The sequence below is a fragment of the Tasmannia lanceolata genome, unplaced genomic scaffold, assembly GCF_043159265.1.
Source record: "Tasmannia lanceolata isolate RefF3 unplaced genomic scaffold, GAP_Taslan_0.1 ptg000037l, whole genome shotgun sequence".
Taxonomy (NCBI): domain Eukaryota; kingdom Viridiplantae; phylum Streptophyta; class Magnoliopsida; order Canellales; family Winteraceae; genus Tasmannia; species Tasmannia lanceolata.
The window spans coordinates 12,544,839-12,559,156 of record NW_027518714.1 but is presented as its reverse complement, the minus strand read 5'-3'; the positions used below and the strand labels follow the sequence as shown (position 1 = coordinate 12,559,156).

The window sequence follows — 14,318 nt, the reverse complement described above, 5'->3', positions numbered from 1 at the left end:
TGAGAACTTTGATTGCCATTTTAGGGCACGTTCGTTTGAGATTGTGACAACCGATTGTGAGCCCCAAACCTATTGTTGGATTCAAAATTACATTTAAATTTGAGTCCGATAATTGGTTTAGCACTCACAATCGGTTGTCACAATCTTAAACGAACAGGGCCTTAGCATTTTCTTAATTCTACAATTTATTAACATTTTCTCAATAAACAATATTAGGATTGGCAGTTATTAGCATTTGGGTAGCAGAGTTCGTATTGAAACAAGGGAGAGCGGATAATCAATTGCCGTTTTATTCCCTGTTCGTTTTAGTTTTTGACAAACGATTATGAGTCCTAAAACCAATTATTCGACTCAAAATTAAGCGAGATTTTGAGTCCAATAATTGGTTTTTGGACTAACAATCGGTTGCCAAAATCTAAAACGAAGCATTTATACTCAAATTATTACAATTCATTGAAAAATATTTACCCGAGAATTGAGAAAAATAGTACTAAGCATTTATACTCGGATATAGAACACAAAAAACGAAGTCACTATTTGCTAGGCTTGCATATTCAGGTGATAAAACATTAGCATCTCTCAAGAATATAGATTAACCTTGATTTTTGAAATGCCTGAGTAACTTGAGTTTCCACAACCTCTTGCAGTCCATCCTTCTCTCTTTTTTACTCTTTGAGAGAACAGGGACTCGTTCATTAACCACATGACTATATGTACTAGGGAGAAAGAGGCATGAAAGAAGTATTATCATGTGTGAAAAAATGGTAGCTCTGCATCCCAGAAAACACCATATATCAACCTGCTACCTTAGCAACCTTTCTTTGCTCAACTTGGCCTGTCAATGGGCACTGCATCTCAGTCCAGCTGATGGGAACCATGGTTGCACCTACAACACCATAAAATTAGCTTAACATAGAAATGCTTGCACAGAATGGTTAAACATAAAATCAGCATCCCACATCTGCAATGTCAATATTATCTCTAGCTTGCATACCCCACAGCAAAGAGTTATGTTTGAGATTTGGATTTCACAGCAAAAGGGTGTGCCATTTGGTGGGAAGCGAAGTGGAGCAACAAAATTTAGAGATATAATTGTAGAGTATGGTACCTATGCCAAAGTTAAAGCGGAGAGGATCAAGAGCTTCATCATGAAGTGGACAACAAGGAATTTTAGGGTATAACAATGTAAAACTTGAATCACGACTTCGACAGGCATTTGAAATGGAAACATGTTAGTTTCGAATGGACATTACAGTGAAAATCGTATACGCCTGGCCCCCGTTAGAGGGGAAGATTAGCAAAGCAAGAAAGGCCAAGTACAGGAGAAAGAGAAAGGGGGAGCAGCATCATATTCTCTTCGCTAGAACTTCCGATCGGATAAGCATTCCGAACGGGCTCCACGTTCATTTCGTTGGCAGAAATGATCCAATTCATTCGGGACGGAAACATATGCAAATGATGGACATTTAAGAAGAAACTTCATGAATTAGTCCCGTCAGAAGCATGTGTCTTACGGGTGATTGCGTGCATCTATAGGGATTAGTCCCGTCCTAAAATGGGTGGTGACACCCTATGTCATCAAAAAAAAAAAAAAAAAATCTCAGGAGGTTATAGAATAAGCACAAATACTTGCTCGAAAACCACCACGTAAGTAAAAAAACCAGACATAATGGTTTAACAATGTCTAACAAATAATTACAGAACACATTTCAAATGTCACTAATTTAATATTATATAGAATACATACTCCACATTTCAGATTCAATTCATATAAATATAATTACATGATACATTGGTATAATATACCACTAATAATTCCTTACGGTTTTGGTTTCGGCAGGTGTTTCAATGGGAATGAAAACAGAAACATTTTGATCATTTCATCTCAGTTTCGGTTGAAATTTAAACCATATAGTTAAGTTTCCTATTCAACTAATCATATATGAATTCCTTCAAATCCACTCCTTTATGTGTTTTCTTGGTGCAAATTAATATATTTAGACAGTTTTGGTAACTCTTAGCCATGGATGTCTTTCTGTACATCATAATGTAAATTTTTGTTTCCTCTGTGTCTCAATTAAAGTGGACTATATAAAATGAGTGCCCTCAAATCTGATAGTCCCTTATCTATTGTCATCAGTTGCCATTTTATTACTCAATCAAACGTATCTTGCCCATACGGGCCATCCTTATGTAGTACAGGAGTGGTCCATCTACATTTGTCCACTTTGGAGTACTGTGCATCATCAATATTTCAGTCAGAAACCGTTAACCTGAGCCCCCCCAGCAAATATTGCAATGGAAGGACTTGTATGGTTATAAATGGATGTAATTGGAGTAAATAAGCAAAAAATTAAACAAAGAAGTTGATATTAAATTTCTTAAGCAGCAAACAATTGGAATTGGACAGAATGATAAAAATCTACAGTGAATACCAAGAGTTGATTGAGGGTTAACGATGCCAATAAGGATATGAAAGTAACAAAGAATATAAGCACAATTACACTTGCAGGTAAAATACCAATACTATGATAAAACAAGTACAACTAGCACAAATATAGAAATTATTTTGGCATCCAAAGAACAAAACATATAACAGAGTGTTTAGAGAAACTCAAGACAAGCATTATCTGACTGAAAACAAGTCTTATCAACTAGTATTATAGAATTCTCATAAGGAATAAATGTTCTAGAATGTTTGGAACGGAGTAAAAGAACTTTTGGTCAAAATTCCAAAGTAACAAAGAGAACATCTTACCTGCTATACTTTCAGCAGAGACAACACCCAACTCATTCTTCGCCGTGGAAAGGAAATATGCCCGCGCATCTCCAAGAGAGAGCTTTGTGGTAGAGTTAAATTTAACAATGTTTGTTCTACTAAATTGGTGATGGGAATAATCACTTATCCATAGCAATTTCAAGTTCAAATCAATGTAAATAAGTCAACAGAACTCTACACAAGAATGACAGCCATGTTCTAGCAAAAACAAAGAATAAAATCTACTACCAATCAGATCACTTAAAAATCATAAAGAGTTACTTAAACGCATTAGGCAAATAGGCACACACAAGGCCCCCATGCCTCCCCTGTGGCAATGTTGCCTTGATATTCCAGGTAAAAAATTTCAATTAAAATTTAAAAATCATAATGAATTACTTAAAGGCATTAGGAGAATATGCTCACACAAGTGCCTCGCCTGTGGTGCAATGTAGAGCCATGATATTCCAAGTAAAAATTTTCAATTACATTTATTTTATATCAACACGTTTCAACCATGTGCAATGAAATGAAATGAAATGGGCTACAAGTTGCTAGCTTAGAGAGAATTGATGTTGAAGAAATTCCCATTCATCTATCTTTACTCATGTATATACAAAATGTGAAAACAATAGCAACAAAAATAACGATACTAGCAAAGATAAAAAGAAATAATGAAGACAAGAATAATAAGAGGAATGCTAGACTGAAGGGAGCCCTTGCAAAAATGAGATGAAAGGGTTCCCCCATTGGCTGCATGTCACTCTAAAATGTAAAAGTCAACGAATGTTAATGCATTGGAGTGAAGTGCAGCCAATGGGGCAGTTTGTATTTTATAACTACGTAAAACCTCCAAAAGACATCCTAGAACTTAGCTGTGACCATGGTTTGAAATTTCAGTTTCGGAATGCGTTTCGGACCTCACCGAAAACGAAATTTCAGCAGAAATTTCGAAATTTCGGCCAAAATCCAACGAAATCAATTAAAGTGGCTGAAATTACCAAAATTTCGGTAATTTCGGCCGAAATTTTGGGATATTATTAAATAATGGATAAAATGCAGATTTTTTTGGGATATTCCTTAAATTTCGGACCGAAATCTCAGGAAAACCGAAATTTACCGTTTTGACTTTACCCAATTTTGATTTTGGTCGAAATTTCAAAACCATGGCTGTGACTGACTGACAGTTTGTATTTTATAACTACGTAAAACCTCCAAAAGAAACCACCTGAGTCTCATTGGTTTTCAGCCTAATGGCCTCCCTCATACAACCCGAAACCTTCTAGCTTCTCATCAGGGTTTTAAATTTCGGCTGAAACTGAAACCGAAATATTTCGGCCGAAATTTTGAATTTCCACCAAGACCGTAAAGAAATTCACAATGAATCGTTGTTTTACAGATTTCGCCGAAATTCCGAAAATTTTCGTTTTCACGCTTATTTACAAGATTTCCACTGAAATTTTAATGATGTCCACGGAAATTTAAAGATTTCCACCGAAATTATCGAATTTTTCAACGAAATTTTAGACATTTCCACCGAAATTTTTAACTAGAATTTACATGATTTCGGCCGAAACCAAAATTTAAAACCTTGCTTCTCATGCAAAACCCAGTCCATCTTTAACTGCAGACCCAACCCTTCCTAACAGCCACGATCACCAACATGCTAACAGCCGCAAGCCTCACCTACAGTCCCTTTAAACCTCAAACCAGCTGCATTATAAGCAGCCACCCTCATCCCCTTATTTTTCGTCGACCGAAACCATTCTCAGCCTTGTGCAAACCGCCACCATATAGATTCTTAGCCAGCCCTCTTTTCTTGAAGTTAGCTGCAGGTTATCTTAAATAACTTCCACCCTAAAGCGCTCTAAAACTCTCACATCTTAACTAAAAATATATGTAATTCTCGATTTCCTTTTCTTGTTTCTTAAACCAATTAACAGCCACGATCACCAACATGCTAGCAGCCGCAAGCCTCACCTACAGTCCCTTTAAACCTCGAACCAGCCGCATTATAAGCAGCCACCCTCATCCCCTTATTTTTCGTCGACCAAAACCTTTCTCAGCATTGTGAAAACCACCACCATATAGATTTCTTAGCTAGCCCTCTTTTCTTGAAGTTAGCCGCAGGTTATCTTAAATAACTTCCACCCTAAAGCACTCTAAAACTCTCACATCTTAACCAAAAATCCATGTAATTCTTGATTTTTCTTTTCTTGTTCTTAAACCAATTAACAATTTCTTAAACCAACCTCAATATAAAAGGCAATAATATAGTGGAAGTTAACCATTGAAAAATAATTTACTATTAATAATTACTTAGGCTCAACCTATATTGTGGTGATAATCAACTAATCATTAAAACATGGGACTAATATATTGAGGTAGGTAACTCATATTCAATGATGTCACACATGCATATAAATTTTTTATTCTTATTAGTGAAAATTTTCTAAAGGATTCATTAGCCGACCCCGACTAGTTTGGGACAAAGGCTTAGTTGAGTTGAGTTGAGTTGAGTTATTTGTGAAATCTGGCACTGACACAGCGCCATTTAGAAGGGCTATTAAAAAACTTTAACTCATGTGAGTGCATCCACATAGAAAATGCATTCTATTGGTTCCGAGTAGTGCCCACCAATGAGGCTACTAAAATGTATGAAAGGGACATTAACTTTCAGTATTTGATCAGAGGACGAGATAAAAAAAAAGGAATTTAAGTAACTAGCTAACCAATGCTGCATAAATGAGAATTATAGGAATCTAGTATGAAGTTAGCTAGGTTCCAAAATTCAAATGACAAGTAGGGTAAGGATAGCAACTCTATATGAAGACCTAGGAAGATTGCTTCCCAATCTAAAAGTTACCAAGTCAAATTCTGAATTCCAGTGTCCTAGCTTTGCATTATCTTTCGGATGCCATGAGTAAGTGGGGAACCTACTTTATCGTGTGTGAAACTCACACTTGGAGAAAGAAGTCATCCATCCCATTAGAGACTCTGTGAGTGTTCAAACTTTACTCAGTAGAAGAATGTTCATCTCACTTTATACCCACTTATCTGATAGGCTGTGTTAAATGTTGAACTACTGAAGATGTGATGTATGCATAAATCCTTATAGGGAGAGTTTTTAATCACTGCATTTGCCTATTTGTTTGGAAATGTCTTCTTAATCATAATCATCATATAGTAGCTTGTGAATTTTCTAGCATTCACTTGTAATTATGTGATTCACTTGTAAGATCCTTAGAACTCTGGGCACTCTAGGCTGTAATATATCAGAATAATCAAATCTACCAAACATACGTATTAAAATGAAATTGCAAAAGTACCCATCAAAATACTTCTCAAATCTCAGAAAATAAATTAAGAACTGCCACATCAGTGAGGATTTAATACTGAAAAGAATAACACGACTGCCTACAACACGCTATATTTTCATGGTAACAGAGAGAAATGAAGATGATAGAGGATACAACTACAGCTCTAACGATGTCCCCAGGGTGAAATGACAAATGCATGTCCACTTTATCAATTTCCGTAGCTCGAACATCTTGTTGCCTGTTAAGAATGAGAGACACATGATCAACAACTCATCTTAAACAACAATGTATGTGTTTCCCGTCATCTTTTTGAGCCAGAATAAAACATGCTAGAAACAATGCCACCTATTAGAATCAATGCTTATGTTATTCAGATACGCTTCAACGTAGGTTTCTAACTAGAAAATTACAATGTATCTGGTTAATACAAAACATTCTACACAAATGAATTTTACTTGAGATAAAAAATAATATGATTATTGATATGAAAAATTGCCTACCTAATGATACCAGTAAACTTTTCTCTGACAGATGTGGGTCCCACGCACATTATATCAGCTGAAGCTGATCTAACCGTCACTTTTGTTACCTACAAAAAAGATTAAAATCCCTCCTTCTCTTTCAGTCACTCACACATAGAGGAACCGTTTGGATACAGGGATTTTATAATCCAGGACTGTAAAATACTGGAATTTACAAGCTAGAACTTGAAATTTATAAGCTAAAACCTAAGATTTTATAAGCTAAAACCTGTATGGTACATTTTAAGAATTGTAAAAATCCAGGTTTTAGCTTACAAAATCCATGATTTTACAATCCTGGATTATGAAATTCATGTATCCAAACGTTTCGTTTAAAGGAAAAGAAAGATAAGGGGAAACTTACTCTGGCGATGACAACGGATCCGGGTTCGGGGACAGGGCCGTGGGACTTGTGGCCGATCACTTCCACCGTTGGTCTCTGTGGGCAGGGAAGAAGAGAAATGAGGGAGTAAAAGAAGGAAAACAAAGAACCCTAACCCTAACCCTAGCCCTAGCCCTAGGTTGAAATGGATGAGAAGAGAGATATGTGCTTACCGGATCGGGGGAATTGGGGGGAGGAGGGATGGTATTGCGGCGTCCGGAGAGAGAAGCGTAGATGGTTTGGTTGTGAGGAGAGAGGTAGGCACCTCTGCCGGGTATTATTTGAGAGGCTTTTCCCAACACTTCACCTGGGGTCACGATACCTGACCCCTCGCTTTGCTCGACAATCGACATACCTCCCATTTCCTTTCTTCCTTCTCTCGTTTTTACTTCCACTTCTCTGCCCGTCCAACTTTTGTTGTATTCACTTCGTCTACTCAGTACTCACGCACTTTCCTTGCACCCCTTCATTTTTTTTTATAATGGAACTCCTCTCTTTGAGCGATATGTTTTTAGGGGTGCAACTCGGGTTGGGCGGCCAACCGAACCCGACCCTCGGGCTGCCCCTTCAAGGCTTCAACCCCAACCTGAACCAATCTCAACCCGGGTTGGGAAAAGTTAAACCGAACCCGACCCTGACCCAAACTCAACCCAACCTCACTGTTTTTCTCAGGTTGAACCCAACACGAGTTGCACCATAGTTAGCAAAACTCCATTTTAAACTCCGTTCTTTTTTGTTTTCCTTTTTGCCAACTTTCCAATTTTACCCCCACCATATTTTGTAATTGACAAAATTCTAAACTCATTTTCTTGTGTTCATGTTTTTTTTGTTGGCTACGTTTTTTTTACCAGTACCATATTAAACTCGAATTTTTGCCGTCACGTTTTTTTGGCGAATCACGTTTTGCTAACTATGGTTGCAACCCTAATTTGTAAGGGAGCAACTTCAGCCGAGTTGACCCCGACGGATTCAACCTAATTAGATTAAATTGTCATTTCCACGGATTGGGTTGGGTTAGGGATGGATACAGCCAACTCAATTTAATTTTAGGTTGAATTAGGTCTGAGGCCTTGGAAACCTTACCCACCCACCCCCCCCCCCCCCCCCCCCCCCCCCCCCCCCCCCCGCTTTTTGTTTTTTGCAATTTTGAAAATCTTAGGGTTATAGTTTTTTTTTTTTTCTATTTTTACCCTAGGCCAACCTGACCCGAATAGAAAAATTGGGTTAGGCCCGTGTTAGGGTTCAGAGATTTAGAGATGGGTTAAGTTTGGGTTTAGAAAGTTAAAGGTGGGTTGGCTACAGTTAATCATCCTTGACCCAAGGCTAGATTTGATGTAATGTTAGGGTTGGGCTCAACCCAATCTAACTTGCCCACCTGTTTGGTTGCATGGCATAGACTCGCGTAGTGTTTGCTTGCTTGACAACTTTGTAGAGTTGTGGTAAGGGGTTTCATTACCAATATAGAGACAGAAGAGAGAGACAGAGAGAAAAAGCATCATTTCCAACAGTTCCAAACAAAATTCCACATTTTTTGTGTTGTGGATTATGCTGATGTGGCACCCAAATGCAAAGCGAAATCCCTAAGCCATCCCGGCTGTTGTGCAACCAACACAAACGCTTCAGGTAAGCACAACTACAATAGGGCAGCAACCGCAACAGCATAGAGATCGGAGCCCCTGATTAACCATCTATTTGATAGGCTTTAGCTTTGAATCTACAATCATTAAAAAAATATATAGACAACTGATTAAGGAACCGAGGGTGTGACCAAACTCGGTACCTGTAAATCAAACTTTGCTATGTGCAAAAAAATTACATTTTGGGAATTTTCCCGTTTAAGTCAAACTGAGGGGAGCAGTTGTGGCATAATTAGATGCTAGGACTGGATTATTGGTGGCAGTTTTAATAGGAAATCCAAAACAAGGCCTACCATGCGGATGGTTCAGATCCATCAGAGGGACCCACTGCTCCTCATTGACGCGCCCTATTGAATCATAAGGCTGTTGGCCCACTTATGTGTCATTGATTGGGTGATCTGTGGATTCAAACAGCAACCAAACGTCATTGCGAACACCTTGATCAGATGACCCATCAAGCTTCATGTTCTACATAACTAATGGTCTTGATTATACATGTCCCCATGTGGGACCCAAAATTTGATCATTAGCATTGTAAAGACAAAAAGCAGGTGTGTAGCCTGGACTGTTGCTGTTGCAGGAACAGCAATTTCAGTATAGATCCTTAGATGATCAAGACAGAATGGTGATTTAAAAAATGGGGCCCATCTGATCATAGCTTCTTTTCTTTTTTTTTAAGATGATGATTCAAATGGGCCTGATAAGATAGGGATTGACAAGAAGATCCCACATTGGCCTTTTCTAGTAATGGATTCCTATGGATCACTTCATTTGGGCTACTCTTTGGTAGACAAGAACCTCTAAAAAATATAAAAGCAGCAATACCAATTCATTCTAACTGATGATACAGAGAAGAAGAATATCATTTCTAGGAGGAATGCTAAACTGGAGTACCAATGGAAAAACCCAGCCACAAGGATGCCCCATTGGATTCACATCACCCAACCACATTTTTTTTTTAATAGCACCCAACCACATTTATAACAGCACTGAAAAATGCAAATTGAAGGAGTTATAAATGTGACTGGGTGACGCGGCTCTAATGGGGCACCCCTGCGCATTGTTTGCAATCGCACCCTTCAGTTTAGTATTCCTCAATTTTTAGACATACAACAGATTAAAAAAAATTGTGTATATTCTAAACTAGCTACTAAACAAATTTTGTGTGTTTACAGTAGGGCGCACCAAATTGACAGTCTCGATCAACCGTGAACAATCAATGGGCACGTGCACGTGCATTGAAGGTGTGTTGTCACTTGTACACAAGGTTCCAATTTATGGTATAGTTTACAGATGTACACTATCATTTCTTGTGTGTAAATGATAAGCAGAAATCTGAGAATATAAACCTGAACCAAACAATTATACAGTCAAGATCAATGAGCATGTGCATCTTATGTGAATAGAGATTTATGTTTATAGACAAAGTTCCAGTTTACCGACTATAGAATGATTAATTTCTCGAGTACAAACTGTACTAGAAATATGATACTATCTCCAACTTTCTTATTGATGCGCCTTAAGACTGATTGTTTTAAAGGTAACCTAACTACTGATTTTATTTTTATTTTTTTTGAAAAATAACAACCAATTTTATTTCGAATCAAGAGATTTACAGGGGGGACAAGCAGTCCCCATCATTCATCCCAGGGACTATTACATCGTCCCAAATTGCAGGGGGAAGGTACAATAAAATTAGCGCGGTAAGTGCAGTGTATTATGAATGACAATCCTCGTATCCTCTAACTTAACCCCCTTCCTTCACCAGTGAATCAGCCTCCGAGTTCGCTGATCTACGCATACGTTGTAGTCTGGGGTTAAGCATCTGTGCTAGATACCTAATCGCATCAAGCGTTTGATGGAATTTCCACGGTCCACAGCACCGACTTGAAGTCCATGCTATTGTATTAACCGAGTCACCTTTGATGATTAATGGCCCAAGATTTTTTTTTTCTTTCATACCATTGTAAACCAAATAAAAGTGCTCTCGCCTCAGCTTCATTGGCATCACATACACCAGCTGAACCTGCATTAGTCATGATAGTTCTTCCATCTGTGTCTCTAATAATTTGCCAAAACCCGCTCTACCCAAGTTGCCAAAGGAGCTGCCGTCAAAATTAAGTTTGAACTATCTGGGGCCGGTAATTGAGAAAACCATCCACCTCACTACTGATTTGGACCATCTAGTTGCCCAAAAGCACAGCATTCCCATGGTCTCATTCCTGTCTAACAGCTCCAATCAATAGGAATTTCTCTACTGTGATCTCTATATTTTTTGAAAATATCATTAGCAAAGAGAGTTCAAATCAACCAATTGAGAAAACAGTTAGGAAAATCCGATTGGTGCAATTTCCTTTTTGGACATCTAGATCAATAGACATGTGTAAGGACACTAGGACAGTGGGTTAGGGATATTAATACACTAATTTTCAATCTATAACTTATGTTTACACATGAGATCATACCTCAACCTCAATTTGGGGTTCTTTGGACGGAATCTCTCTGCTGTCCAACTTCCTAAATGGGAACCCTGAGACCCTTCAAGATAGGAAATATAAGAGAGCCTCCTAACTGGAAACTGATCTCCATTGCCTGATCGGAGATTCAGACCTTTGTAAGGTTGTATTTGCATCCAGATCAAGCAATCAAGAACCGCGTTTAAGCAAGATAGAGCTTTACTTAACCTACCTCTCATTGCTGACAGCCATGACTCTCTTCCACAACCATAAGGCCCCTAACCCAACCCAACCCCCCTCTCACACTCTCAATCAATACTACCCTTCGAAGTATCTCAGCATTGCTTCAACACTCTTGCAACAACACCCATATGCCAGCTATCCATGTAAGAAACTATAAAAAGGCCAATTGGATTCATTTCCTTGTCCTTTCAACCCTAGAGCCATTTAGTTAAAACAGCCAACCAACTAAATAAGTTCTCTATCTTCGGCTGGAAGGCCCAAAAGCGACAGACCCTGCATGTGAGATCGACTGCAACCAAAGCTTAAAAACTCACCATATTTCGAGTCAACCCACCCTTACTAAGCCAATCAAACTCTTGTACAACTAACCAAATTTGATCAAAAAAAATTTGTTGGGTAAATCACTAGCCTGTCCAAGTCAACCCACTTTTGGCTTAGGCAAGTCCTTGTCTGAGTTGAGGTTTTAAAATATTGCCGGGAACACTGCCATGCTTCCAGTTTTAGCCAAGTTGGATGAGTATCCTAACATAGATGTAGAGTAGATAAATTCATAAAAGAAAACAAGATAGAAAACAAGAAAAAGTAGGATAAAATATGGATGTGTCAAAGAGACATGCTAAAACAAGCATTAGAAATTGATTGTTAGAGGACATCATCCTCCTTGTTAGTTTTGAACCTTCAATTCATACGGTTGGCCCACTCGTCAATCCATCTTGCAAGTTGGCTCCCTCCCACCCTTGATTTTTTGTGCCATCTCCCACCACCTCTCTTCTCCCCATTCCCCATTATCCAACCTGAAACATAGAGAATAGCTAGGCCCGTCGCCACTTTTAGTCATGTACTTCATCCTTTCTGTCTAAGGCCCAAACCCCAATATTCACTCATTTTTTCAAAGATAACAGTTTATTAATGAACCACAAAAATTACAGCAGTACAAAAGGGACGAGGTGTGCCTCTCAAAAGTATACAGCAAATCAAACCATCCCTATCTTTACAGATCACCCTCTCTATCTCAGTGCGAAACTCGACTATCTCCGATTCTTCCTTCTCCACTTCATCCTTTGCTAGTTTGTCCGCTTGTCATCGGCAGATCTAACGTGCACCAGAGTTTCGGCCAAGTTGTCCGAGCTAAATCTCTGATTTCAGATATAATATCTAGCTTCCATGGATCATTTACTTTATTTGAAGTCCATGCCTAAACGTTTGTCGTGTCTCCCTTCGATGATTAGGGGTCCTTGCTTGTCCTTCATATACAATTTTAGCCCCCAAAGTAAATCTCTAGCTTTAGCTTCATTAGCATCACACGTGCTTGCTGGTCCTTGAAATGTCATCAACAATCTCCCATTTGAGCCTCGTTGAATACAAATATACCTACTCTTTAGAGCTACCATCAAAATTTAAGTTCAGCCAACCTGGAGGTGGAGGATTCCATCTTGGTGCAGCTTTTCTCTTACCTCTTTGTTCACTCACAATTATTTTCCAATTTCTTAAAATATCTCCCATAGGGTAGCTTGCAGCCAGCTTGTCTCCTCCCCAAGAAATAAGATCCATTTTGAATTATAACGATGTTTTTTCCCAACTCCACTCTTTCAATTTGAAGATTCTGTTATTTCTTGGAAGGCAATTATATACCAAATTAGAGCATAAGGTACCAATTTCCACAACATTTGACCCACTTCCCACTTCTCACCAAAAGGTCTGCCTTTCCAAAGTGTGGTAGAAGTGCAAACGAAACAGCTGACAAGTTAGCTAAGGTAGGAGTTGGACGGATAGAAAGTATTATGGGCAGATGGTACCCAATGATGTAAATTTGTAATTTCCTTCACATTTACTAAGTAAAATTATCCTTTTTAACAAAGAAAGAGAATCCTATATCCTTATAGGACAATTTTTTATGAATAGTAATACGTTGGTTTTTTTACGAGATTCAATTACAAGACATTATAAATGTGGACTACTATCAATTCTACTTATTCCCACTCTGAATCCCAATCCTGATACATAAATTCCCCACACAGCCTCGATAGATCAAGCTTAATTTGGATGGCAGCAACAAATTGCATAATAATTACAAAGTGGATTATCAGGTTGCTGGTTTTGGGGGAGTTTTCACTGATCCTAACGGCATGGTGGTTTTGGCATATGCAAGTCCTTGCAGTGATTGCAATAAAGCCATGAAAGGGGTCCTTGTGGCCTGAAATAGGAATTTTTTTTTTTTTTTTTGAGAGAAAAGGCTTGGAACAGGATTAATCTGATCTCCAGATTAAATCCCTCCGAAGTTTGGATCGAAGGTGACTCCCCAACATAATTAGGTGGCTCTCCTTGGAGATTTTGGTTCTTATTAAGCAAGTTGAAGGGTATCATAGCTTATTTACAGTGCCCCTTCTCTCATATTCATCGTGAAGGGAATGGCTGTGGCGATTCCCTTGCTAATGTCAGCACTTGTTGTACATATCTGTAAAGAAGAATTCAATGCATACATACATGCATATCTTATAGAATTCAATGCCCTAGTTTCTCAGCGCTTCAGGTATACCAAAAGGAGCACATGCATTTAAGCCCTAATTCCAAACATTGAAAGAGATAAAAGAAGAATCAATGTCAAACGAAAAAAGAAACATATGTCCGAACCTAATCGTAGCAATTTTGAAAAACCCTACCGGAGAAGGAAGCGATTTGAGAATCAGTTGATATCGGAGTCGTCGAAATCGTCGTCGAAGGAATTGAAGAAATCGGAGTGGGCGGGTTTGTTGTCGAAAATGGTGGCGTCTGTCAATAACTCGAGAGGAACGGCGTCGTCAATGTCCATGCCCACGGTCACGCTGCCATTGTCGTCAACGTAATCCTGGTAGAGATAGGTGGGAGAAGGCCTCATGGTTTATGGCCTTTGCTCAACTCTCACAAGAAAATTTAGGGGAAGAGTAGGGAGGTGAAGGCTGAAGAAAGACTGGGAACTAACAAGAGAAAAAGAGAGAGAGGAAGAGGGAGCTTATCAAAAGGG

The 14,318-nt window shown here is 38.6% G+C and overlaps 1 protein-coding gene and 1 long non-coding RNA gene across 2 annotated transcripts; both read right to left on the bottom strand.

Annotated features, from left to right (window-relative positions):
- Nucleotides 1-475: 475 nt before the first annotated feature.
- On the bottom strand, nt 476-7,609 carry LOC143861830 (Nucleic acid-binding, OB-fold-like protein). Its single transcript, XM_077372767.1, has 6 exons — nt 7,155-7,609; nt 6,964-7,038; nt 6,579-6,667; nt 6,232-6,316; nt 2,759-2,840; nt 476-886 (listed from the first exon to the last, which is right to left on the bottom strand). The coding sequence occupies exons 1-6, from the start codon at nt 7,341-7,343 to the stop codon at nt 795-797; spliced, it is 612 nt and encodes a 203-aa protein (XP_077228882.1). The 5' UTR covers nt 7,344-7,609; the 3' UTR covers nt 476-794.
- A 514-nt stretch (nt 7,610-8,123) lies between these two features.
- On the bottom strand, nt 8,124-14,009 carry LOC143862477 (uncharacterized). Its single transcript, XR_013240324.1, has 3 exons — nt 13,978-14,009; nt 8,912-9,016; nt 8,124-8,695 (listed from the first exon to the last, which is right to left on the bottom strand). It is a non-coding gene; the product is annotated as an uncharacterized LOC143862477 (long non-coding RNA).
- Between the last annotated feature and the right edge of the window lie 309 nt (nt 14,010-14,318).

Coding starts and splice junctions, on each gene's coding strand:
- LOC143861830 (XM_077372767.1), bottom strand. CDS start 7,343: ATGGGAGGTATGTCGATTGTCGAGCAAAGCGAGGGGTCAGGTATCGTG. Junction 7,039..7,154: donor CCCCCAATTCCCCCGATCCG/GTAAGCACATAT, acceptor CCCTGCCCACAG/AGACCAACGGTGGAAGTGAT. Junction 6,668..6,963: donor GATCCGTTGTCATCGCCAGA/GTAAGTTTCCCC, acceptor TCTTTTTTGTAG/GTAACAAAAGTGACGGTTAG.